Below are 27812 nucleotides of genomic sequence, written 5' to 3'. Positions count from 1 at the left end.
TCAACCAAACACAAAAATTTAAAGTAAAAAGACTTAATTGGAAATAATTTAAATGTGTTGTCAAACAACATTTTTACAGGACAAAGCTTTTGTAATACTATACAGAAGTCAGCTTCCATCAAGATGACACTTCAATATTTCTCTTTCCAGTATTTTTAGGGTGCAGTTCAGCAATATGAGCACCAGGCCTACATTTACAAAACATGTGCTTGTCCCCACAGGCAGGTAGATGATGTACTTCAGCATCTGTTTACACACATAAGCTTTGTATACACAGTTGGTGTGTATACCCCTTGCAAGTACAAAACAGGCTCTCGCATTGGAAAACCACAGTACTTAAAATACCTAAACCATCAGATTTCAAATCTCTTGCTTTGGTATTGAGCCAATAGAAAATTCACAATGCCATTCTTCAGTCTTACACAGACTGAGTTTTTAACCAAGGAAATAAAAGAAATAACAAGTCTCAGTATCCAAAGAAATCTACAAATACATTCATCAATATGTAGTACATTACAAATACAAAGGCAATATATGGAATTGCTATAGTATGAATGAAAACCAAGTAGTTGTAGGAGAGCCTGAAAGACTTCCTAACACATTTTTTCATGTAACATTAAATGTCACTGTGGCAATGATGATACAGCAGCTTCTACTACATTACTTTCCAAGTTGTACACTCCATGTTTGATTGAAAAGCAGGGTAGGAAATTAAAGGCCTCTGAAGAGCTCAGCAGCAACACTTAAGTGCATTGCAAACATTGATAATCTGTGGCACATAGGAATTCATGGATTACACAGGATACTTTCTTCTATTTACAGTATCATACACTTGTATAAAAGTCTCTGCTGCATTTCTTCTTTAGTACCTAGCCTGTGGCAAATCACAGTAACATTAGTCAAAGAAAAAGCAAATCCTATTTTCTCATAAAAACTAAGAAACTAATGGGTATTACTTATCCTTGCTTAAGGTACCTACCCCTCTGAATGCCTTGAATCCCAAAATTTAATTGGCACAAAAACATTTTGATAACTTAACACAGAAACTGATTGCTCATGATTGCTTAACCTCTTGACTTAATCATCACAATCACTGCTGGAGAATTATCCGCTTTGTTAGATGTCACAATTAATCTATTAAAAAAACCCCAAAAAACCACCCAGACAAAAAGTAAATCACCCCTCAAAAAAAAAAAAAAAAAAAAAAACCAAAAAAACAAACAAAACAACCTGCAAGAAAATAAAAAAAGAGACTTGGCTTTTGAGTATCTGATGCATGATAGGAAACACCAATGCAATGGGGTCTATCACATCATGCTGCTGCTCAGACACCAAAGACTACTGCAAATCTTCACAAATTATTACATTTATGGAGATAGTAAGCAACTTGGCTTCAGTAAAAAACTGCCTTATCACCAAGCTCAGAAGGGCATCTGAGCCTTCAAAGCAGTTTCTGGTATCAGTCTGAAGACAAGAGGATTTCTGGGTCCAGCTAGGATGGAAGCAAATAGAAGGAAGTAGGAAGAAACATTGCACACAATGTGGCACAGATGAAAAAAAGACATATTTACGCTTGAAAATGCAAAACACACTAGAGTAGAGGAGGAAAAACAATGAAATAACATGGCCTTTGTCACTGAGGACAGGCGGCATGGCCCTCTACTATGACACAGATTTTTATATATGTATTTTAAAACTTTAAAAAATTGAGTATGTATGACTTAAGCAGGAAGACAATGTAGAACAAAAAAATCTGTGTTTGAAGATCAATTTCACATCCTTTACAAGAAACCTGGACCCATTTCCTTCCTGGCAAAACCCTGACAACATAAGGCCTAAAGAGCCTTTAAATAAAAGCAAGCAATATGGAATTTTTAAATACTCATTAACAGTTGCAAGGGAAAGTTTTGTTGTGAGACTGAGAAAGAAGGGCAGAACTGCTTTTAGTCAAAGGGTTGCATACTCTTCTAGGAAAAAAATACAATAAACCAAACAAAAAAAATTCAATCAACTACACCAACTGACTATCAGTTTGCTAACCTTTGGGTTGAAATCCTCAACTAATCTATTAAAAATGACCTTGCAACACCTGAACACAAAACAGGGATTACCTGCTATGATAAAATGACTTTTTTTCCAATATACCCTTCATCAACTTTTGATGCCACACACTGAAGAAACTAGATTTGTATCAGTGAATGGCAAGTGCCATCAGGCAACGATCTGCACTACACTGGTGGCTCCATCTTCATCATCCTTCTCTTCAACACCTCCTTTTTTTAAACTTGAAATTAAAAATCAATCTTCCATTTGGTAATTCAGAGCCAGGTCTGATCTTCTTTGTCACTTCTGGCCACACTGTAGGATGTCTTTAGATACCATTCTTATTTCTTGCCAATTCCATTTGATACTTTTGATTTGGAGTGTCGATTCCTCCTTCTAGATGAATGGCTTTCACTATTGACTGAATGTTTTGGTGGACTATTGTCAGGACCTGCTGAGAAATAAATATTTATTTAATACATATACATATTTATTTAGTTGACACTGTCAAACTCCTACCTGAAAGGCAGTAAGGCTTTAGAGCTACAGTGCTAACAGTATGGATTATTTCAGGCTAATAGACATTGGTTGATACTTGTACTCCATCTAGTGGCCTGTTTTTTTTAAAGCAATGTTTAAGACTCCTGTAAAATTCTTCCTTCTCCCCCCCACAAAAAGAAATAATTAGAAGTTTGCTATAGCAGAGTGGTGAAACATCTTCCATTTTAAATCATATCAATGTTTAAACCTCCACATTGGGTATTCATGCATAATGCCCAACATCTACAATAACGGCCTGGAGTAACAGCAGAAAAAAATCAGTTCACATATTAAAAAATAAATACATTTCCAAGAATCAGAATTTAAAAGTGAGCAAAGAAAAGTAGTTTTGCAGATTATTTATCTGTATTAGTCCTGCAGAGATGTTAAAACAAGTCCTGCTGAAACTAGGTAAGTTTCTCAAGCCTCATTTTCCAGTGCTGAGCCTTCATTATACCATTTCAGGAATACAGCTACAGTAGTACCAATACCTCTGCTGAATTTAGAATGAAGCCAGGAAGCATCTGGACTGTATGGACTGTCTTCACTTTCTGATAAGGTCTGCAAAAACAAGGACATGTGTCATTGGGATGCCGGTGGTTCATGTTATCAGTACTCCTCCCATTTGCAACTGGACTTAGAAACTGTAGCAGAAGTCCTCATAAAACATTCAGACACTACTTTGGACTTTTCCCTTCCTAGCTGGAAGGCACCACACAGAGGATACAGTAAGAACTCACCACTTGCCACATGATCTGTTGTGTAACCAAGTATTCTTAATATTCCCCTAGCATTCCACCTGTACAATGGGAACATTAGCTAACCATTCATCCTTGAACGCTTTGCTAAAATTACGGCCTCATTTTGAGTAACTAAGAGGACAGCATTCTTTAGAAACCACAGTGTAATTTGGGATGTGTCCAAGGCCTGCTGAATTCAGAGTTCTTTCTATTGACTTCAGTTACACTCTAGACCATCCCCCCTTATCCCTATTTATGCTAACTCTGGTGAGGAATTCCAAAATCTAGGCACTCTGGAATTAAAAAAAAAAAAAAAAAAAAAACACCCAAAAAAACCAGGCTTCTTTTATTCAAGGGCCCCAGGAAAAAAAAAAAAAAAAAAAAAAAAAAAAAAACCCCAAAAAACCCAGGCTTCTTTTATACAAGTACCTTTTCTCGGTGGCCGTAGTACTCTGCATACCAAACCATTCCATATAAACACAGGAAAGTTGTGAAGGCCTAAACAAGGGAGGAGAAGAAAAAGAACAACATGAAAAATTATCTGTAGAACTTTTTCCAAATTCCTTGCTGATTCAAGGTCTCAGAGTCCCTGGAGATGCCACATTCAGATTTTCATGCTCTGTTTCTCCCTGTACCTTTTGTCAGGATGAGTAAGACTCATGTGTCAACTTCAAGCTACACACAGAGCCTGCCACCATGGGGTATGCAGAACAATTCTCAGTGGAAGCACTAAAATACATCCAGATCACTCACAGGAAACACTGCCAGCAGGATTTCTGTCCACACTCTGTACAACATCACACAAAGGCAGTTGGTAGACACTTGTAGGTATATTATCAGGAGCCACAGTTCTGGGGGAAAACCAAATTTTCCTCCTCTCTGCCCCATGCTTCAGGCTAGGTTACATACTTAGTTTTGCGGTACTCTGATCTGAGAAGCAATTCAATACTTTTCTCCTCTGAAGTATCAGGAATAAAATCACCATGCTAAATAAGAGAACAATAAATTCTGACTCCCCATCACCTGTTCAAACAGTGGTCCCAATTAGAAGGGAGAAGTATTTCTCTGTCAGCCCATTATAAATGCCTTATTTCTCACTGACCATGAAAAATGTGCTTGGCATCAGAGTTACAAGTCTGGTGAGACAAATGTCCATTTACTGTTATAAAATGGGCATTTCATGCTGCATTTGCAGTAATCACACTGAAGTACAGAAAGTTACAGGCTTAGTGAGAATGATTTGCTTGATAAATGAGGGTTGTTTATGTAGCTGTAAGACTTCAGTGTGGCACAACACACATTGCTTATTAACACTGTCCATTAACTCCTGTTCATTTCCAGCAGGCACTACAGCAAGCTCCACCAAAGCTAGATTGAACTGACATCATCTCTCATCAAGATAAAGCATCCTAGAACTACTGTGTGTTTCATTGTTCAGCACCAGTAATCTGCTATGTCAAGAAATGAGAAAAGTTATTCTAGTCCCTTCAATGTGAGTTCTAAGCAATCTAGCATTTGTTTTTACTAGGACATGGATAAGGCTCTTTACCAGCTGCCCCACAATGATCCCCTGCTGCCAGTGTTCCAGAGAGGAAGCTATTTAGATGCTTTCAATGCTCTTGTCATGCTTTATGTTTCACATGAGAAATTTCACTTACCACACAGAGAAGCCAAAACACAACATACAGTATTTGTGTTTTGGAAAAAAGATCTTGTCCAAACTTTATGCACACAATAGCTTCAAGGAAGGCAATTACCCTGTGGGTAAATGAAAGCAGGGAGGAGAGTGATTAAAAACACTAAGGATTTAACTCACATGTTCACAACTCAGATCCCAGACTGTCAGCTCTAAACAAGCACTACCCTCTAGTGAGCACACACCTCCCTGACAGCACCATTAAATGAAATTCTTTGACAAATATCATTTTCTTTCTATACTTTTCTCAGCATAAACAGCACACAAAAGTGATTGACTGGCAGTTCACTGTTCCATGGGGCTCAAGGGAACAAGGAGTGTCTGCCAATAGCAGAGAATCTTCAATTGTGTCTACCACTGTGCTTCAGCTCTCGCCACATATGAATTTCTTTTCCATGCTGAACACCCAACAGACTCCCCTGATGGATGAACTAGAACTGTGCTTTGTTTATTTCTCTACTAGATGCAAATTTACTACAGTTCTAAATTGCCTAGTTTGTTTGCTTCACATGTATTTCCCATATTTTCACATATGAGAAAATTCATATGAAACAACATTTCAAATTCTCTGAGAATCCATGCGTTTGCTCTGGTTAATCTGTAAACTCAGGTCCACACGACAGCCTCAGAGGATTTGGGGAGAAATGTGAGAGAAAAAATTGCAGTTTTTACATTTTTTTATTATTTTAATGTCAGAGAGGAAAGTATCTCCATCTCTCCCCCGCTACCAAGTGTTTACATCTCTCCAGGTTCAAAGCTATGAAGGCTTTTCCACCACTTGTTTATGAATCCAAAGTTTCTACTGTCTGCCATGAAAATAAATCTAGTTTGTATTGGTCCTGAAGAGAAAATTATATATGTTTAACAACAGAAGTGTAGAAAAGTGACACTGAAAACCTGCATTAAAAGTGGAGGAAAGTGACTCATCTCAATCTGAAGCAAATAATGAAAAACACTATTAAATTTAAAGTGTAATAGTTAGCTTGTTCAATAGAGACTTTAAGGTTGTACATATGAGCAATGCACGAAAGCTCCTCCTCACCAATGTGCAGACACCATCAACATCACATCAAGTGTTCCAGTCTCCCAAGCTTGACACTGCAGGACACATTCCCTACCAATACTCTCAATAACCAGTTCACAAAAAAATGCACTACTGCCTTTCAAGGAAGACCCAGTTTCCCCCATGAAAGAGGAAAGAAAATGTGTGCTTGACTAAACCACTGGTATTGCAGAGATGGTCCTGGTGCAAGCAATAAATCACAGCTTTCCCTGTACTATTCAATGTGACTTCCAGCATACTGGGGCCAAAACTTAAAAATGTGGCAGTAACACCCAAGTGACAAATACACAAATCAATGAGATGCATATTAGCAAAAAACTGAGAGCAGTACTGTTCTCTTGAGTCACTAACTATTTTTCTTTCTTGGTTTTATATTATTCTTACTGATCCAGCTGTAGAGTAAAAAAATAATGAAACTAAACTACAGGAGTGGGAAGAGAAAGACCACCATCAGGAAACAAGCTCAGGGTTATGATACACTCAAAGGCATAAACAAAACAACAGGCTATTTTAAATAAGGACTAAAAAAAAAATACAGCTGTTTGCCCTGAACTTATACATTCTTTCTGTTATTCCTGCCAAGAATACTTGGGTTAAGCACATTTTACAATAGGAAAGCTATTACAGCTGATGAAGTGTTAAATCAAGAGAAAGAAGGATGCTAACAGTGAAGGGTGTTAGTGTCCTGCTGAAGGGTGATGAGAGTACTCCATAGAACTAAATATGGTAAGTTTTCATTCAAGCAAAATGGTCTTGTAACATTCTAACAGATTTTCCTTTTTGAAAGGCTTCATCTTAATGAAAATAGTGCAATTTCAGCAGGGCTGTTGCATTGGCCTTGTTCATGCTTTACATCACTTACTGTACATCCATCAAGAGTGATGCAATAGTTATGTCAAGTTGAAAAGAAACAGTTTCGTACTAATGAAAGGCACTAATTTTAATTATACCCATAGTTAGGCTGCTTAAAAATCCATTTGTGCCTTTAGAAGTACCTTGGTTACCACAGAGATGAATGTTCCATATACTTCTTTTAATTGCTTCAGAAATTATATTCTAGATAGTTACATTACTGGAAGATTTCCCCTTTTTTCTGCAGTCATCAGATGATGCTCTGTTGTTTCTAGCAGATTACAGAAGTAAGCAGTAGGAAGAAGAATACTTATTCCATACACATTTCCCACTATTAGACCAGACTGTCGGTGAATGTTCTACTGCAGTTCCTGTTAAGCAATCCTGCAGACATGTTTGGTTATCTATTTATTGACACACAATACATTAACATGTTCAGTGAGAGCTTTGGACCAAGGATGATGGGTTCTGTAGTCCTTAACAATTTTTCAGAAGCAACCATGCAAACTCTTCACTTAAAGGTAACCTCTAAGAGAAAAAGAGATTGCAGTCAAGGTCACCATGGCTCATAGTACACTCACAGAAACAGTGGATAACCATGGCTTGTTTCACTGTCCTCTGCTGTGATGCTGCTAACAGCAGCAATGCCCACCTTGGCAGCCAGGAAAACATTACCCTCACAACCATCAAGCAAAGGCAAGCTATAGAGGTAAAAGCTTTTTCCTCCTCACCTGACTAAGAATATGGGTAGAAAGGCCAATGGTGCCTTGAAAGACCCTAGCTTTTATCCAGCAGGTCCTAGTTACTCCTTCTGTTGTCCTTACTCAGTCCATCACTTCCCATGTTCGACCTCCAAATTCAGAATTTTCCTTTCCTCTGAACTTGCAAAACCAAAACAAGGATTGGCTTCATGGGAACTGCCTGTTCCTGTGCTGGACCCATCCTCAACACTTGTCCAAGTGCTTCAGCAACGCAGCAAGAACACTTACCCGAACACCCAGCACTGAGTTCCCACCCTCTTGCACTGTGTGTCTGTGAGGTAAGCATAGTATTGCCTGAGAAGGGAAGAAAGAAAATTCTTCAGTGAAGTTTAAAGTCCCCAGGATATTTACATATAGAAAAAAACTTTGTGTTACAGATGTATCTATAGTGAAAATGAAGTGCTGATGGTTAAATTCACATGCAATCATTCTGGATGTCTACCAGATGGCTTCAATTCTAGCAGGACAGATTATCACATATATCAAATAGCTTGAGACAACACAGAAAACAATCCTGAGAGCAAGAGCTGGGAAAGGACCCAAACTAGTAGGCTAGCAGCATTTGTCTCCTGCCTCTCCACCGAGTCTCCAATTCTTACAGGCAAACTGCAAGAGTTTCAAAAGAATTAGAGACTCCTTCATTTTTTTCCGCAGTTTATCTTTTATTTATTAACAATTGCATTTTCTTGAGAAATGTGGGTTTGAATCTTGAAAGAATATGGCTATTCCATATCCTGTTTGAATGGTCTAACCACTGGCATATTTTCCTCTCAAGAACAGTAGCATTTTTCACTATTCTGAAAACACTATGGAGACCATTCTGCTCTGCTCTCTATGCTCCAGAAACTTTAAAGAGTTTAGAGAGGGGAATTCCGAAGAGTGGAATCAAAGTTTCCTCAGTTTCTGATTTCCACTGACAGATGGAGAAGACAAGTGTTATTACTCCAACAATACAAGGACTGCTAATGAACAAAGACTTCTACAGGTGTGCAAGTGCTACAAAGGAAAAAAACCCATAAAAATTCACCTATACAAGAGCTCACAGGGTGTTTTGGATGATTTAATTAATAGTGTGAAATCACTGCACATAACTTAAGACACTACTTGAGGACTAAACCAATTCATGGCTGCCATTTAACTGGCCAAGGTAACAACACTTTGGACATGAACAGAGAATTCTCTGCTTCTAACTTCAGATCTGTGTGCATTCTGTCTACCTCCAACTATGGAAGGGGGGAAAAAAGGAAATTAAGGAACTTTGTTAACAACATAAAATGGCATGCATGACCAAAAGCAGATTCATGCTTCTACACAGCTGTCAATGCTGCATATATACTTTTCTGTTCTCATAATAAGCTACTGCTCAATCACAATCAGGAGCTCTTAGAAAAACCAGCAGCTCTGGTTTTCCTCATCTACACTTTTGGGAGCACCTGACTCATTAACTTGAATACTTTCACAGGCAGTCCTCAAGGATAATATATGCAGCTAACTCACAAAACAGGGTGATGCTACACAAACAGGAGAAGGAACAGACTGGCTCTGCATCCCTATGGCAACACATTGTTATGTACATTTTACCTCATTAGTTTATTTGTGAGGAAATACATTTTATTGACAAGAGATGATTGTTTTGCATTTCATGGTGGCAAAAGCATACATTTTGTGAAATGTGCCATACTTATTCACTAACTATATGCAGTTCTTGGATGCCTAGAAGTTAAGCTACTTTAAACTGAAAAAAACCACTGAAACAAAAACAATTACCTGACAGTGGGTGCTGTAATGATTCCTATGAAGAGAATTCTCCCCCAGCTTAAAGGGTGGCTTGCTTGGAACACAAAGATATGTTTCAAAAAGAATGTGTTCAACTCAGTTAGCTAGATCAAAAAAAAAGCTAGTTAATAGTGTTCAACTTACATAACTCCTGATGAATTAGTACAGAAAATGTGCAAAGATTAATATGGAAACGAAAACATAAGAAATTCCTGCTCTGTCTTTTGCTAGGACAAGCAAGTAATATACTACTAAAACAAAAAAATTCTCCCCTAGAAACCTCTATCAAAGTATTTGCTCTCTTTTCCAAAACTCATTAAGGGACCAGACACTAATTCACCCTGTAGAGTGGTCTTCTGATAGCTTGTATATCCTAAATCAAGTATAAATAACCAAAACAATTTTGGGAGAGAAGCAGAACAGATCATATATTAAAAAAACCCACACCTCAGAAAACTATATTAAATATTGACGGTTTTCCTTTAAAACACTGAATTAAGAATTTTTTTTAAATTACAGAAGTTTAAGTTTTTAAACCATTTGTGATATTATAGAGTCTTGCTAGATCAATGACAGTATTCTGAGTATCAGTGATCCATTCAACAGGAAATGGGAAAGGAAAAAAATCCAAAAAAGCAAGGCAAAACAAACAAACACCCCACACACAAACCAAACAATCCCCTGCCACATCAACACAATAAAACCAAAATAAATTAAAATTTCACCACCTAAACTCCACTGCCTAGCAGTTTTTACGTCTGTGTCAATTGCAAAAAGCCAATATAGCAATCTGTAATGTTTGACTTTTCCCACAGATTCTGTAATTACACTCCTGAACTACCATATAGCTCCCATCAAAGTGCCCTTTCCAATTCCACATTATCAATTCATTTAACTGTGTACTTCAGCAACAGACAGACATTCCATCAGAACATTTTTTAGTCCAACATAGCCAACAAGTAACTGAGCTGATGGCAGCTTAGACTTCACAGAATTTATTTCTTACCTGCCAAATAATCATGAAAAGGTAGACTCCAGCCACTCTCTGAAACGAAGACTTTGGGTCAAACCAGCGGACGTAGGTCCAGCTGGCTGGGGTGAACTGTAATACAGCCCTTTTGATTTTCCCTGTGGTTGTGTGAATGTCCCTGGAAAAAATAATGGCTGGAGTAAATACAAGGAATATGCCAGCAGGAAAAAAACAAAAAAGCAACAACTCTGTTACTGATGTTTCTGAGGAACAATCACTTTTTTTTGACCAACAGCAGAGATCTCAGACACAACTATGTACCAGGCAAGGGAGAATTCAGAAAAATAATCTATTAAGCATTTCAGTCAAGGTGTGTATTCTCCTATAAAAGTCTTCTCTATCCTCAGTCAATAACTCAGTAACTAACTACAAAACACATTTATCATTCTCTTCCCAAAGAAACAAGGACAGCAATTCTGCAACTTCCTTGGAAAAACTAGGGGTTATTTCTTCCTGGTTTATGTTGCAACTGCTCTTACCTTAAATGCTCCTTGTTCTAGAGCTCACTGACATCAATCCTTCAAGAATCTGTCAGATTCATTATTCATTATTTGTATCAGGGACTGGCTCCACAGGTTTAACAATACTACACCTCCAGCACACATAAGCCCTGCTGTTCTGACAGCAGATGCATGTGAACCTCCTGGAGAGGTGTGGTAACACTGTTAAAAGCTAGAAAGGATTTAAATTCCATTTTGAAAGGGGATTTTAATGCAGACTCATCTGACATATTACTGATAATATTAATATTTTGATACTATTAATTCAGATGAGCAACAGCATCCAATGGACACAGAATCTAAGAAAATCTCAGAGCTTCCTCTTCTGAAGGAGAACTAGCAGGACTAGAAGCCATTTTTCACCCTGTTATTTCTCTGGCCCTTCTAGACCAAAGAACAAAAACAAAAAACAAAAAACAACAACAAAAAAAACCCACAAAAAAAAAAAAACCCACCAAAAACAACAACAACAAAAAAAACAACCACCACCAAAACCCCAAAAAAAATCCTCAGATTTGATATTTCCAATATTTGTATTCTTCTAGGCTAGAGAGAACTTAGATTAGGGAGAATCTTCTAAACTTTAACATCGGTATTTATTAAATAAAATAAAAAAAAAAACTAAAAGGGCACAGGCAAAACATTCTCATTCTCATGAAGCAGCATCATGTTATAGGTCAGAAAAATCTACTCATGCATTTAAAAGAACATGAGGAAAAATTATTCCACAAAGACAGTAAAGACTAGTTGTGCCATAGATAGTCTGCTGTTTGAACTTTCAGTGACCCTCTAAAAATAGAAGGACCATCAACGCTAATAGAAATACAGGAAAACTGAATTCAGACTAAAGGCTGGATGGTTCTTAGAGTAATTAACAAATCTGTGAATAAAAAAAGAAAAGCAGTACAGAAATTTACACAAGGTACAAATCTGGAAGTCAAGAACTGAGTTCCTTTTCCACCTCTCAAGGCAATTCACTGCACTTGACCCTGTTTCATGTATACCATTGGCAATGTGCAGATAACCATGCTTGCTACCAGCAGGGAAGAAGGCAAGAGAGGGGCAAAAAGCTATGGAACAAACCATACCTGGACAGCTAGGAACTGACATACTAGGCCACAAGCTGTTGCCCTTTTACACAACAAATGCCTCTTTATTTTACTCCTTTTATTTTAGAAGGTCAGCATCAGCTAAGAGGTAAGGCAATGCACAGCACAGGTACCACCAGCCCCATGCCCCTACTGCAATTACAGCTAGTGCTGACACACTGCCACACTAATGCATCACCAAGGTGAGCCCAAATCTAGTTTAAAAATGTATGACAAGAAAACAAGCACAATTTGCTTTGCTCCCTGACTTCCTCAAAGTTTAATGTATACAAAATAAACTGAAAATGCAAATAGCTTTACTATTTTGTACTGTCCATGCTTATAACTTAAAATTGCAAAGGAAAGTCATACATACAGTCACATCTACAAACATACACATACAGGAACATTACTATCACACTGATATTTAACATCTAAAATAAAATTACAGCATCGTTAGCACAGGCAGTTTCTATGCTATTTTTATACATGCAAAACAATGTTTATCATGTTTAATTTAGACCTACTTGAAGCTTGCCCAGTGATAGGTCCTCATCTCCAAGAAACGACAAACTACCATGCCCAACCAGATGCCACCCCCATTACAGAGCAGGATGTCCAAAATGACTTGATCCCACCAGCATTCAGCAAAATTAGGCAGAAGGTGCATGAAGAAGAGCTACAGAAGACAGCAAAAAGACTCTGGGTGAGGAACAGCATAGAATTAATATAAATTCACTTTTAAAGTACACATTCAAAAATCAGCTTTTCAGTACACAGCATACTTCAAGGGCATGAGCCACAGCCACTGAAATTTGATGGACATCCTTCCATTAACTTCAGAAGGCCTTGAACAGAACCACACAAGACATCAGAGGTTTCTTTCTCACTGTTTCATGTTGAGGCTATGCTGCATATAAGGACATCATGCAGCTGTTGGCCTCTCAAAGACGATACACGATGTATTAATAGAATGTATGAAACAAGCAGAACTACTGCATTTCTTGGAAGAAATAAGGTGGTTTGTGCTTTAAAAAAATAAAATTAAGAGAATCTTCGTTTCATTTTTGCTAAATAGTTTTAACTAGTATGTTTTCTAAACCAGCAACAAGATGCAGCAAGTAAAATGGCTGCATTTGTAAAAGCTGTCAGTACTAAAGCATGGTGGTGTTCAGGACAGAGGACTTCTTTATTTCAAAACTCTATTTTCAGGAAATTTAATGACTGTAAAAAAAAAAAAAAAGAGTTCAACAACATTTCAGACAACATTTCAGCAAGCTTTGCTGCTATACTTAATACAGAATGGCTCAAGAAGCTAAGAGGACATCCACTCTACTGATGCAATGAGGGGAACAACTGGCCAGAGTTAAGGCAATATATAACCATATTTTACCAAGAGCTAGAAACAGATTCACTGCCTCTCCTTCTCCTTTAAGAAAAATAATTTTATTATCTTATTCTATGTGAAAAATCACTGCAATCAAAAAAACAGACTGGAAAAGTTACCTATGGGCAGGAAATCAAGACAGCCATGTGCTGAGCAGTTCCTTTACAATACTCAAGGAGATAATTAACAAAATACATAGTGAACTAAAGAATGTACCTCCACAAAAACAGTGCAATTCTTGTCAGTGAATGTACATACACTGTGGCTATGGAAGATTGGAAGATTATTGGTATGATTTTGTAATAAAGTATCTTTTGTTCAGAGATGTAAGCATAAAGTACTGAAAAAAATCAGATTTGAGAAAAGGAACAAGAATGTTTTCTGTATACAACAGGAATGAATGCTGGCCCATTTACAGTACATTACAGTGACTAATAGTGGCGATGACAATTCTGTGAAAACTCTAGCAAAGTGTATCAAAAGCAGTTTTTTTCTTTAACAAAGCTATGTGGATTTCAACCTTTGCAAAAAAGAAAATTTGAGTTTCTCTTCAGGAACCAAGTGATACAGTGTTGTTCATTGTCGTGGTAAAGTTTCCCTTTCATATTTTTAATTAATTTAGCCTGAGAGGGGTGATAGCCTACAAATGTCAGTCAGATCCAGGCAAAGACACCAGAAGCTACAGATAATGAGGCAGCAAGACCCAGAGCACAGGTGCTGTTAGCCTGACAGCCTCTAAGGCTCTCTAGCTGCTTTCTCACAGAGAGACCAAGGTCTGCCTGCTTCCCAACTTTAATCCAACAGTATGGAGCATGAGCCAAGTTTCCCATTTCAGAGCAAGGAGCTGGCTGCAATCTGTGAATGCTAATAGGAAATACTCAGCTAAATCCCTGTGTAACTGCCCTGATAACTTCTGGAGGTTTCTAATTACTCTCCTGAATTATTTAATTTATCAAAAATCCATTTGAGTGGTGATAACATATCTGTGCTTTGAACCTCGTCCAACACATTATCTGTTCCAATAGTCTGCCTTCCAACAAGGGGAATACTAGACACCTGATGCTGTGTCAAATTGAAGATGAGGGTTGTGTGATAAACAATAAGAGTATGAGTGAAACAAATCCAAATACATTATTTTCCAGAGAGAAAAAATTGGTACAATAACTAGCTGAGATGTTTTCTGTGAATGGGTACTTGTGAAATCCCAATGTTGAGCAATTTCAAAATCACTTAGAAAACAGAGTATCCTTCAATGCTACAGAACAAAAACGTGTTTTGAAGAGGAACCCACAGCACCAGGATTTTTAAACCCAAAATTTAATTTTAGATTAATAAATCCTTATCTATGTTTCTAAATTTACAAATGCTTTGTCAGACAAGCCAAGCATTCTCAAGACAGCAAGCTTTACAGAAAACTGATTTTAAAGACTAAGTTCAGATGTTTACATCAAGAAGATCCCTCAACTCCATTTCACTTGTACATTATGCATGCCTATACACAATGTGTGATGTTGTATGTGAGGTACAGGGACCAAGAGAGTACATCACAGATATTGCAAGGTGAAAAAGAACAGTTGCTCTGAATCAGGAAATATGTGAAGTAGAAAAAGAAGCATGATCCCCACAACAGCAGCAAATAAATTATGAATGGCACAAATAGGCTGACCTAGACTTCCTTTCTGTTCAAGCAGTAATAAATCACTTGCATAAAACCCAGCTTGCTGTTGTCTGTTCATTCAGCTGCATAAATTACTCAGCATCTGGCTTATAAGACTTAAAATGTAAACCCATACTGAGAAGTAGAGAGCCATCCTTCTACTAACATTCACTCTTCCCCCAAGACCAATTCACATCTCTTACCTTTGCTGATAATTAAGGTGAAAGTGGCCTACCTCAGTGAGCTCCCAGGTGATGCTGATAGTCCAGCAGAGCCCATAGCTGCGGATCAGCAGAGCCTTCATAGCCCAGCCCCAGAAATGCCCAAAAGCAAATATATCAAAGTGGCTGAGGATTCTCTCCCAGGTGATAACATGACAGTTCACTGCATACTCCTGTTAGGAAAATAAAAAAAACCCAGAACAAAATAGCTCCATCAACACACAACTTCAGAAAGAAGAAACATTTTTCCATCCAGTACAATTAAGCCTGGAATTATAAGGGTATTAAAATTAGCACTATTTCATTTTCTTATCCATCTAAACTGTGGCAGAAAACTTCCAGTATTAAGGCTCAGTGCCATCACTGTACAGCTCTAATTTAAAGGGAAACAGAATGGACCTTGGTGCCTGAAGAAGCATGTATTTCCTAAGTGACAGAGAAACAACAAAACCAATAAAATCCATAACAATAAAACCAGCAAACAATACTCCAGAAAATACTTATTTGCCTTTCTTTGGAGTCTTGGTTTGAAATAACCACCTTTCTCCACATTCATGCTGTCTGGTATTCAGATGTGGCTCATTAGTGGCCAATCCTCCTCAGTTTCTGATATAATGTTACTCATGTCAATGTTTACTTGAGTATCTTTTGTGTCTTATTTTCGTCATGAAAGCAATTTCCTAGAACCCATTCATATTGAAGACATTCAGTCACAGGCTTGAATTGAAAAAAAATTTAGAGGAAGATCAAAGGGAACTTGAAAACATTTTTTTGCAGATGAGCAGCAGATTCCTTAAGAATGGTAATTAATATTCTAGTCACCAATGACAAAGAAACTGGGTTCTCCAAACATGTTGTACAGCAAGTGCTAGAAATCAGTGCCCAAAAAGAAAAAAAAATATGTATGCCATCAGGAGGCTGCAGTTATGGGGTTCTGTCTCATCACTGGACACAAACTGAACTATTCCTAAGAGGAAACACACATTTTATAAAATCTCTGCTCTTCAATCTTCCTAAAATACACATTGCCACCTGCAGGTGACAACTCAGCACTGCTCAGTGCTGTTAAATCAAGAATTCTCCTTCAGGCCAGAACTATTGCTAATCCTGCACAAATGAATATTAATCAAGCTGAAGATGAGATAGCAGAGAAAGATTTAAATCCTGGCCACCATAAAGAGAAGAATGCACAATTTCATATAATTCTGTCCATCAGGAGGCAGATAAGTCCCACTGTGGGATGACAGGAGTTGTGTAGGTTACTCTAAGTAACCCTTACTGCTGGTGCTTTCTTGCATGCCTGTGCTGCTGGTCAGAGAAAGGTGCACCCCTGTTCTAAGGATGGTGATCCTGCAGCTTTAGAGCACCAGGAGAATTGAAACTGGCTCCTTTGCCAGCATGAGAAGCACAGAATGCACCACAGAAGGTGCAGGCTCCTTGCTGCACACCACGATACCTATGATGAGTGAACACAATTAGGCTACTCCAAAAGTAAGTTTTTTTCCACAGCTCTTGCTTTTTTCGTTTTTACTGGGGCCTCTCTCCTCTCTCTCTCATTTTTCCAGCTGCAGTTCTGCCAGCCATACAGTGAAATGTGCTGAACATTTTTTTATACCCAAGCAACTTTGCTAGTCCTGTACAAGCAACCAAGCTGCAGCCTTCATCACCACTGCACTTTAAAAATTTACTCCAACTTCAAATGACAATATCTGGATTGCAAAGCAGACCAGGGCAAGTTTCCAGTGACTGCTGCAGTCAGGGAATCTGCTGTACTGTGGTTCTGTGCCAGTAGTAATACAAGTCCTCCCCTAGTTAGAATCTGTTTCTAATTTAAATGACAGGAGAGCCAGGTGAATCTGACAAACCAACAGATCCTTGTCTCAGCAGCCTTTTGCTGCTCAGCAGCACCAGTGCCACCAGTGCTGGGGCTCCATTTAGCCATGTGTCCTCCCCCCATCCTAAGGGCAGGCTGCCCTTGCCCCTCCAGCAGCACAGGAGGTTCCCTGCAGAACACAAAGTCACAGCCCAGAGCTGCACAGCACGTTCTGCTGACAGGCTGAGGTGCAATACCTGAAGCATGCAGTTTTCCAGGCAAGGAGCCTGCACACAGCCCTCACTATCAATCAGCTAACATGAGCTCACTGCACTGTAAAGATTTCCATTCCCCCATGTGCTACAGGGCACGAGTTTGCAGCCACTGCTGATGGGGTGCTGTGTGTTGGCTTGCATAAGCAGTAAATAGCCACATGTGAAAGACAAGCAGTCAATTTCCCTACTCATGAGGCATGAGCCCTATAAAAGCACCTGGAATACAACAGGTGACCATGGTGGACAGATGCACAAACCCAAGGTCAAGGGACCATGTTGGTCACATGGTGAGGAGTCATTTGAGGTGATAATGAGGAGGGCAAGACTGGCAACTCTTGCCTCCCCACGCAGCCTCCTCTTCTGCTTGGTGGCCAGCTGCTCACACTGTGCTCTGCTTGCCTCCCTGCATAACTCACACCCTTCTCCCAGGCCTCCTTTTACAACCTCAGTTCCCTGTGTTTGTGTCCCCACCTGAAGGGGAACGTTCTCCACATGGAAAACTCTTTGCAAGCTGCTCAGTGAGCAGAAGAACACACCTGGCTTTCTATGCCACTCCAGGTTATGGTCTATGGAAATCATTTCCCAATGGTAACAGGATCAGTGCTCAGTTGCTGACTGACTGGAAGGAAGCAGAGTCCTGCAGCTGCCATACAAACACATACTCCACAAGCTCCATAGCACAATAGTGATGTACTAAGCTCAGAGCAACAAGATGAGACCAAAGTTCTTTGAGTGCAGCACTGTGGCATCAAAAATCCTGATCTGAGACACATACCATACAGGTTTCATTTAGATATTACCTTGCTAAGTCTATTTTCAGTATCCATGTTCGTATCTATTACCAAAAAGCATCCAAAGCCACCCCACTGCAAACATATATCCTATTCCAAATGGCACACTCATCCAACCATCTACATTAGGAAAAAAAATATACTGAGAAAATTCTTTTTCACACCAGCTGATTTCAATGTAAATAAATTGCTGACACAAAGGACTTGTTGATTCTGTCAAGTATAGCCACAAACTTGCACTGCTCATGACAACAAATTCAGATTTATCCATTCCCACTCATATAAAACAAGCCTAAAGTATGTACAATAAAGTGCCATGGATACATACCATAATATCTGCTTCCCTTGTGGCATATCGAAGATTAGGGTCCAGCCAGTACATCACTGCTTTCACCTGCTCAAAGTTGAGGAAGAGCACGAACACCAGGAACAGAAAATAAAGCACACTGAGACCTGCAAAAAGACTCAGTTTTAAAATCATGCTCACTCACAAAAAAACTGCTTGGAACACAGAGTTCAAAAAGCTGCTTTCAAACAGTTGTTCTACAAATGAATTTCTGTACACAGCAGCTACACAGAGAAAAGCTGAAGAGACACCAGTCAGATGGCAATGTCTGAGCACTCAGCCCTTCATATCCCTCCTGTGACAAGTGATACAACACATGCTCCACTGCATGAACAAAATCAGTCTGATCAATTTAGACATGTGTAATACAAGGCTGTGATCAGGAAGCTCCTTAGAAAGAGATACACTAGGATCCAGGATTGCATTAGCTCTGTCCCTTTGCTTTAAGTATTCTTGGTCTCACTAATGTAAGTCCCTAAGCCTTTACACAGATTTCAACATAAAGGTCAATTTAATAATGCCACCTGGCAATTCTGAGCTGTGCTGGTAATAAAGAGTAATTATAAACTAATGCATGTCTGAGTTACTTTTGTGAGCTGGAAAATTTGCTGTTTGAACCTTTTAAAGATAAATATGATTATTTATTTTCACACCACTATAAATTATGAAACACGACTGCATTTAGGAGTTCCATTTCTCACCTCTGGTCTGAATAAGGATTTTTTTTTTTAACTGAAAAACTTATTAGAAGTTGAGTCCTAGGTATAGCTGTGTGGATAGATGAAGCTTTTGTTGGGACCATATCTTTACATTATTCACAAGCTCCCAGATATCCAAGACCACATTTGGAGGAGGCATACAAACACCATTTCCACAGCCTCAAATGTATCCTGCAGCAACATCATGGAAGGCAGAAAAATTAATGTAAATAAACTAAGGATCTGCCGTTCAAAATAAACTGCAGCAATTCTAAAAAGGCCTTTTAAACTATAACCAGGACTCACATGCTGATAGCCCCCAGTGCACACCAGAAAGCAGCTTTTGTTCAGAGACACACGCACAGGAAGTATCTATATGGTTCTGTGCAGTCCCTCCCAGAAACACGAGGGCCACAGATGTCACCCTGCTAAATGAAGCACAGCCTGCAGCCTAGGGTGCATCTGGAAATGTTGAGGATGCACCAGTCCTGCCCTTCATCTACCAAAGGGGTCTGAGAACTGAAACATGGCTAAATGAACCACACCAGAAGGAGAATTACAAAGGGAAAAATGTTGCTCCTGATTTTGCATGCAGCCTTTTCCCAAAAGTACAAGGGTCAAGCTCTGACAGTATCAACATTGAGAATGACCTTTCACTCCACATGTGGTGAAACCTGAAGTGAGCAGTAGGACCTAGTGTTTCCAGTAGGAGTACTGTTTCCCAAACTTCCCAAGAAGCAGGTTTGTTAAATGAGTACTGTCTAATCAGCAGTATCCTCTCAATGTCAACAGATGAGTAATCAGCTACTTTGGGAACCTACTTATTTTTAGATATAAGGTGGTAGGAGAGAGGAACATTTAGTCTGCCTAAAAAATAATCAAACATGCAGTCTACCATATGCTCTGTGAACCCCGAATTATTTGAAAATAAAATTCCTCATTATTTTGCTGTGTAAATCAGATGTTTAAGGAACAGGATTTCACTTGTTAGTTTTGTAGCTAACAGAATTATTTTTCAAACTATGAATGCAACTGATATTTACAGGTATTTTTAATGAAATAAGTTAAGAATATGAATATATACATGTCAAGAATATTATTAATTGTTAACCTATTCAATGATACAATTTAATCACCATATAAAGTAACAGCATATTTTGCCAATAATGAAAAGAAACAAACTATTCAACTGTGTTTAGAAGTCAGACAGTATATGCAGTAGCTGGAGTTGGAAGAGCAGACAGTAGGAAAGATGTGGGGGAAGGAGACTGGGAAGGACAAAACAGGATTAAAACTGTATCAGAATGAATAATCCCTTTTTTGTGATTTCATTTACACCATCCTGACATAGAGTAACTACAATGATATTCCCAAACATAACTGAGAATAGATTATAAGCAACTGCTCAGGAGCAGGATGAAAGTAACATTCACACAAGTTTCATGCACAATTATGGTTCATGACAATTCCATTCATCAGAAAGCTAAAAAGGCAGGTCCTGCAAAATCAGTGCAAAAGTTGGAAACACTAACTTACCAAAAACCATCCTCCATAGAGCAGGATGAGGACGTGTAAAGGGTCCTATAGACAGCAAACAAAAAGCTTATTAGGAGATAATCAGTAAAAACTACAAAATTTATTTTTGAGTATATCAGCTATGACTACTTGGCATGAGCATGGATCAGCTCTTCATCAAACTATGTAATACACCTGAAAGCTGGAGCTCTATGCTGTTAAAAAAAAAAATTCAGCAGATTTCAGAGTGGAAAAAGGAGACTGCCAGTTGGTAACATGAAGACAATTTTTCACTGTTTTTATGGAGTCATGTCCAGAACAGTAGCATGCTGTTTGTTCAGCAGACACCACATCTCAGGTGTCACCTGAGGATGTCCTGACCTGGTTTCCAGACTGCAGGTTGCTCCCAATCAAGATATCCCATACAAATTTGTCTGTGTTAACAAAGAAACATGGTGCTTAGCTTCAGGCCAACAAGAAATGTTACCAAACAGGCCTGCTGAAATTTCCAAATTGAGCATCATATAAAGCTAACAAGAAGGAAGACACCTATGCTCTTTACCTGTGTCAAATGATTTACTTTAGAACCAGGGATGAAACTAATTTATTAGACTAAAAACCTCTCAGCTAATGTGAACAGTAGAGAAGGTAAATCTGGTAAAAGTGGAAAATGTCTAATGATGAATTGTACATTTAGGTAGCAAGAAGTGGCTCAACAAATATTTTCAGCACACACTGCAGACCACTCTTTCACCACTGTATGCATAAAGCTCCTTTTTCTCTGGCATTCAGTTTTTCAGGCAGCACTTTGTGAAAAGTATGCATATAGGATTTTTAACATGTTGGAAAAACACATCCCAACTCTGCAGCACAAAGCTGCCCTGAACATGATCTCTGTTTTTTCCTGGACATTGCCAACTGTGAGACAGTTTAGATTGACTCAAGATTCACGTTTCTGCTGACAGGAATAAACAAAAATTAAAAAACCAAAACAGACAAATCATGTATAAGCATTTCTTCCACAGAATTAGGTGACACACAAATGTTCTTACATTTTTCTACTTTATGCTCCTCAAGCAACTACCAAAACTTTTGTCCAACTTTAACTTCTACTGAGCAACTGTGGTTTTACATTGTAAATGCAACTTAAACCATTTCTATTACTATCTTCTGGTAAGATGTTGTGTCTGAGAACTTTTAGAATTACACTTCTGTTGAAATACACTGAAGCAAATTCCTCCTAAACACTATTTAAGGGTCTGTTGGCATCACTACTTACAATCTGAGCTGCAACTGCACATCTGCAAATAGGACACTGATTTTGAGAACTTGACTTCCTTGTTAAATACAGACTATAAATAACAAGCTATAAATAACACTTATCTCTGCTCAGTATTACTACAACCATTTTTAGACTGCTCCTTAATATAAAAGAATTCAAATGAGTAAAGAAAAAAAATACACTGAAAATTGGTATTTAAAGAAAAGTAAATATAGTGGCAATAAAGAGAAACTCACATTTAAAAAAACATGAAGTACAAGCTGTATAAACCTTACTCACCATTAGGAAAAGCTAGAACACTGATGATTAGAAAGAAGAAAATCACAGAGAGGATACCCCTCCAAATATTATCCTCTGGTACAGAATCATCCCTAAAGAGACAGACAACACAGTATTAAAGTACATTACAAGGATGAAGTCAAAAGGCTCTCAAGATATATTATTTAAATAAAGAATACATGGAAATTAAATATAAGAAATATGCATGCCCATTAAGTAACAAGTTAAGACAGTAATTGCACTGAATGATTTTCACACTACCCTTCTGGGTGTCTCTTTCTTACAAGAGGGTTAAATATTTAATAAACACATGCAAACTATTAGCATTGTTAGAAGTGAGTTTAAAAGCAATGACCAAATTTAATATAAGGTGAAAAAAATCTTCCTGCTTTAATACTTATAGAAACATCATCAAATTACTTTTACACCTAAACTAAAACCTCTGGAAGCCTGGATGCAATTCCCAGGTTTCCCTCTACTGTTTTGATGGTACTTGCAATACCTGTCATTTCTCTTTGCCTATCTTCAACCATCAAATGCCTGAGATGAGGGCAGAAATAATGATTACAATCAGTCTTTACAAATAATGAATGTACAGCTTAGAATCTGTAACAGAGACACAGCACAACTTAAAAGACCCAAGGAAAAATATCAATTTGCTTTTAGATCTATCAAGCCAAAGCTCTGAATATAGTATCATGCATTAGTTGTGCTACTGTCACATTATAGCCACAAGAGAGACCTAAGAATTCAGTTTGGAATGCCAAGGTACACTTGACAGAGCCCTTTCTTTTCAGGCAGGTAGAAGATTAACAAAATAACCCTCACCTAACTTTTCTAACCAGCAGACAGCTTCTGGGATACTTCAGTAATACAAACAAACAAACTTCAGACTATGATAGTATAAACAGTGAATACTTCATAATGTATATAACTGACTACAACTAAAATCAGTTTTATTGTCTGGGTAGTTAGCATGTACTTAGGATCAGTTTATTCATTTGAGTATATTTTTTATTTATTCACAACACAATAACAAAATAATTCCTAGCAAACTTTGAAGGTATAAAGCTCTTCCTGGAAGTGCATCTGTTACATTTCTGGATGGTTCAGTAAAGAATCCATGACAGCATAAATGATTCCACATTAGATACTTGCTGCAGTTAGAAAATATTTCTCACTTAGCCAAATTATTTTTCTTTTCCTCAGAACTGAACTTTAACAGCTTCACAGCAGGCATTCATCACTGTGAGGCATTTAAGCACTATGTTAGTTTAAATGTATGGAAGGAAAAAGTGCATTAAATACTAATGGTTTCTCTGCAGGCCTTAGGGACTTCCCACAGTGTTTTTTTTTAAACCAGCTGAGTTCAGCTTTACCAGTCATTTTCCAGCAGCCATGCTGCACAGGCTGACACCTTATACCAGTTATAAACTCCAAGTCCTAAAGCTTAACTCTGGCTCCCTTGGCAATCCCAAGACCTTATGCCATCCAGTGCACTTCCTAGCCAGAGCCTCCAGCTCTGATGCCTCGGACAGCAAAACCACATCCCTCTTCTGACACATGTAAATAACACACTGGAACATTCTGTCATGGCTGCCACCAAGAGGATGAACTATTTTTTTTATATAGAGCAAATAACTGCAGTTGCATCACATCAATTCATCACGGCCAACAAAGAAGTGAAAGACATCCTGATCACATCACTTGACTGCTGCACCAGGTGAGACTAAAGGTCCTCACCTTTGCATATCAGGATTCTGAGTACTACTCAGCTTCAGAAAAGTTCTCCTAGTCATGTTGGCACCACTTCCCCCAAAAATCAACAAAGATGTACGCAGTGTTAAACTGTTCCAAGTGAGTGGCAAGGCATTTTATTTTGGCTTGCAGATACATTTCACAAGGGATAGACACCTAATCCTCCTGACAGAAGCAGGTTAAGAACAGGTGTGAGCAAGAAACGTGCTGCTGCACACTAGCTGGTATAAGAATTACAGTGTTTACCTGGAAGAACTATTTTGGGGAATGCCAAAGAGAAAGATGCAATCATAACAAGCTGCAATAGGGAAAATGTGCTAAACCATCTCCTCACATAGCCCAAGAACTGTTGACTCTGATTTTGAAACACAAGCATTCATGCAGCAGAAGCAAAGTTTCTAATGCCTACATGGGAGGACACATGACAATTCTCTCAATTTTAACCCACTTTATGAGGGCATTTATCAATTCTGTGGCTTTTTAGAGAAGAAATATTAAAAAAAAAAGTGCATAAAAACTGCATAATCTTTATCCCTCTTAAAAAAAAGCGGGGGGGGGGTACTCAGTTGAGGAAAAAATAGCTAGGACACTAAATTTGGAATGCAGGAGAAAGAGGAAAAACATTTCCATGAACTCAGCCAAACCTAAATACACAATAATCCAGTTTAATCAAGCCCATTAATCAAGGGATATGGAAGACAAAAGCTCTACATCCTACAGGTTTTACTCCTGCTTCTACAAACCCCAGCAGCTTCATACCAGCAGTCTGTCACCCTTTTCAGTCCTATTGTTGTGTCCCACAAAACATCCCCTCCAGGACTTACTCCTGCCAGTTGCCTCTGGGCTCACAGGGCCACACATCTCTATTTAGAGTGGAAGAGGACAGGGGAAGCTGGAGCCTTTCCCCACCTTTGCCCCAAGGCACAGGATGGAAGCAGAGGAGCCTCTGTCTGGCTCATTCAGCAGGAAACAACCAAGGAAGCTGCAGCCATTGTCAGAAGCTCTAGAAGGATGTGCTTTAAAGAACAGAATACCCTCTACTCATCACTTTAACATAGAAAAATTAAAACCACATTTCTTTTGGACTACTATTATAAATATTACCATCATCATACCTGAAGATTCCTGCTATCTGAAGTTCAGTTTCACCCTTATCTGTCAGCTCAAAGACAGTAGCAGCTGCTCTCAGTGATCCTAAGGAGGACTTCATGTTATGTATGGCTTGCTACACACAAGGGAAAAGCATCTTCTAAGCTTCTCAGAACCCTCCACATAATTCTGACACAAAACAATTATAGAAGAGACAAGAATTTAAGGAACACAGAATTTCCTCTGTCTATGGTGAAGTTCCTGAAAAACTAAATTTTACTTCACAACATCAGCACAAATCTATCATAGAAAATTCCCCACTCAACAAACTGCCCTGGACAGCTACGGAACAACTGACAGCACAGGGGAAGCAAAGAATCACTTGTGACACCTTACAGGGAAGCCTACAGGCCCTTGTGCCCAGGCAGTGGGAAAATGAACTTAAGACATCACCTTATTGCATGAGTCAGTGCAATAAGCTGATGGAAAGGAGCACAGACTGTAAAGCATGTGGGAAAGTATCTCCTCCTCCCCAGTTGGTCAAGGAGTGTGTATGGTTTGGATTGTGTCCCAAATGAGGCCCAGAGGCAGCACTCTGGTATCACTCAAGAGATCTATGAAACTCCTACAACAGTTGAAAATAGCAGAAGAAGGAGAGGGGAGAAAGTAAAATCAGAGTACCTTCTACAACCTGAAGAGAAACAGAGAAGAGTTAAAGAAAAGTCAACTGACAGTTAAACACAGGAAGTGAGGCAGAGAGAGACAGAGGGAAAAAAAATGAAACTGAAGAAGTCAGAAAGACAGCAAAACAAATGGAAGGACAAACCAGCAATCCTCTTGGAAAAATGAAAACAAACATCCAGAAGTGAAGCAATTTTATTTGGGCCTAGAAGACTCCAAAGTGCTGAATATGCTTCTTGGCTCATCCGCTGCTTGAAAGAATTAATGGCAAAATTCCTTCCCCAAAGGTGAGCAATCCACTAATCTATTAATCCTCCAGAATGACATTGTGATGAGAACTTCATAGTGAGTCAGAACTTTGACCTAAATTAGCCCTTCAGGGAGAAAAGTGATCAGGCAAGGGGATAAGGAGCACTTGTAGCAAAGGTCTGTAATTAAACAGTGTAGCAGAGCACAGAAATATGTCTCTGATTTTGGAGTTAAGAAGGGATCCAAGTAGACCAAGTGATGTGCTCACCAAAAGTATCTCCCCTGGGGCCATACACATGTTGAAACAAGAAAAGGCATACCTCAGACCATCCACAGTTACACTATTTTACTTTTCCTTATGCTCCTTAAACTCAAGCGAGGTTTAGCCATTATTTCACAGCTGATGAAAACGATACATGTGGATTCTTAGAATAAAATGAGATTACACACTGAACAGTGTATCAGGCTTAGTGACAAATAATAATCTTCTTGCATTAAATGGAGAGTTGTCATTGTATTAATGTTTTAAGGTCACTTTCAAGGGGGGGATTCACCACCATCAGAGTTTAAGCCACAAGACCACTGAAATCTGTGACTGTGTACACACAGTGCTACAAAAGTTTAAATGAGCCTAAAATGCACTGCACTACCTAGCCAAAACCCCTCAGGAAGCACTGCCTACATACTGCACAACTTAGTCTACAGGAGGATTAGGCAATCGTCTTCACATCCAGTAGGAGGCAATAAAAAACATACAGAACTTCAAAAAACATGCAAGACAGCCCTCAGACTGCACTGCTGTACCCTTTGTTTTCAAGCAAGGTTCCCGAAAAACCTGTCTGTTCCTGGCAGGATGGCCATGAATGACTGCAGGGGCGATGCCCACAGAGCCCTCCCTGCCGTGGTGCGCCAAGGCTGTGGCTGAGCCCACCCGTGCCAGGGCCGGAGCCAAGCTGAGACCGGCACAGGCAGTGCCACAGAACACTCGCTGCCGTCCGCTGCACGCCCGGGAAACCAGCTACATGCCTGATGTCTGCTCGATAGCCTAATAAAGCCCATTTCTGGCAACTCCCTGAAACACACGTTTTAGCAGAGACTCTAGCAGAGATCCTCAGAACGATTAACAAGTTCCCAGAAAGCGCAGTGGGGATGATAACCGCTCTGGAAGGGCGGGGAGGATGCCCGCTCTCCAGCACGGGCCTGCCGCGCAGGGGGCGCGGGCGGTGCAGCGCCGGCCCGGGGAGCGCACCAGGGCACGGCTCGGCACGGCTCGGGGGGCCGGGCACCGACCCCCGCCATCCCCCGCCCGGGACCCCCCGGGGCTGCCGGCACCCAGGGGCGGGGCTGCGGCTCCCCGCGGCGGCCGCGCACCTGGTGAAGGCGAAGGCCATGAGGCTGAGGATGGTGAAGCTGAGCAGGGTGATGGTGTGCGGGCGGTAGAAGAACTCCAGCGTGATGTCCTCCACCTGCTGCTCGTTGATCATGCGGAAGTGCAGGCGGTAGTTTACGTCGTCCTTGCTCAGGGTCCGGCTCCCCACGCACGACGCCATCTCGCCCCCTCTGTCCCCTGGTCTCAGCGCGGCTGTGGTTGCGCGGGGCGGCGCGGCCCGAACCAGCCCGGCCGCGCCGCGTCCCGCCGAGCGGAGCCGAGCGGGGCCGCGCCGCGCCCGCCGCGCCGAGGG

At 39.6% G+C, this 27812-nt stretch overlaps 1 protein-coding gene across 2 annotated transcripts; it reads right to left on the bottom strand.

Moving 5' to 3' along the window:
- PTDSS1 (phosphatidylserine synthase 1) lies at positions 1 to 27809 on the bottom strand. Of its 2 annotated transcripts, none has more exons than XM_039705961.1 (13): positions 27502 to 27809; positions 22354 to 22445; positions 20814 to 20858; positions 18562 to 18686; positions 15369 to 15527; positions 12617 to 12768; positions 10478 to 10619; positions 9463 to 9575; positions 7924 to 7989; positions 4982 to 5081; positions 3753 to 3821; positions 3075 to 3144; positions 1 to 2497 (listed from the first exon to the last, which is right to left on the bottom strand). In XM_039705961.1, the coding sequence occupies exons 1-13, from the start codon at positions 27678 to 27680 to the stop codon at positions 2385 to 2387; spliced, it is 1425 nt and encodes a 474-aa protein (XP_039561895.1). In that variant the 5' UTR covers positions 27681 to 27809; the 3' UTR covers positions 1 to 2384. The 2 variants fall into 2 exon arrangements, with proteins under 2 accessions (XP_039561895.1, XP_039561896.1); XM_039705962.1 differs by having other exon boundaries at positions 1 to 2494.
- Between the last annotated feature and the right edge of the window lie 3 nt (positions 27810 to 27812).

Source organism: Passer montanus, unplaced genomic scaffold (assembly GCF_014805655.1).
Source record: "Passer montanus isolate IOZ18808 unplaced genomic scaffold, ASM1480565v1 scaffold19, whole genome shotgun sequence".
In the NCBI taxonomy this organism is placed as follows: domain Eukaryota; kingdom Metazoa; phylum Chordata; class Aves; order Passeriformes; family Passeridae; genus Passer; species Passer montanus.
Note: the sequence above shows the minus strand (reverse complement) of the source record. Positions and strands in the feature narration are given on the sequence as shown.

Bases quoted from the DNA above. Each gene is read 5' to 3' on its own strand.
- PTDSS1 (XM_039705961.1), bottom strand. From the start codon at position 27,680: ATGGCGTCGTGCGTGGGGAGCCGGACCCTGAGCAAGGACGACGTAAAC. The intron at 22,446-27,501 runs GTGCGCGGCCGC...CTGTCTCTTTAG, and splicing joins ATGGCCTTCGCCTTCACCAG to GGATGATTCTGTACCAGAGG. The intron at 5,082-7,923 runs GTAAGTGTTCTT...ATTTACCCACAG, and splicing joins ACTCAGTGCTGGGTGTTCGG to GGTAATTGCCTTCCTTGAAG.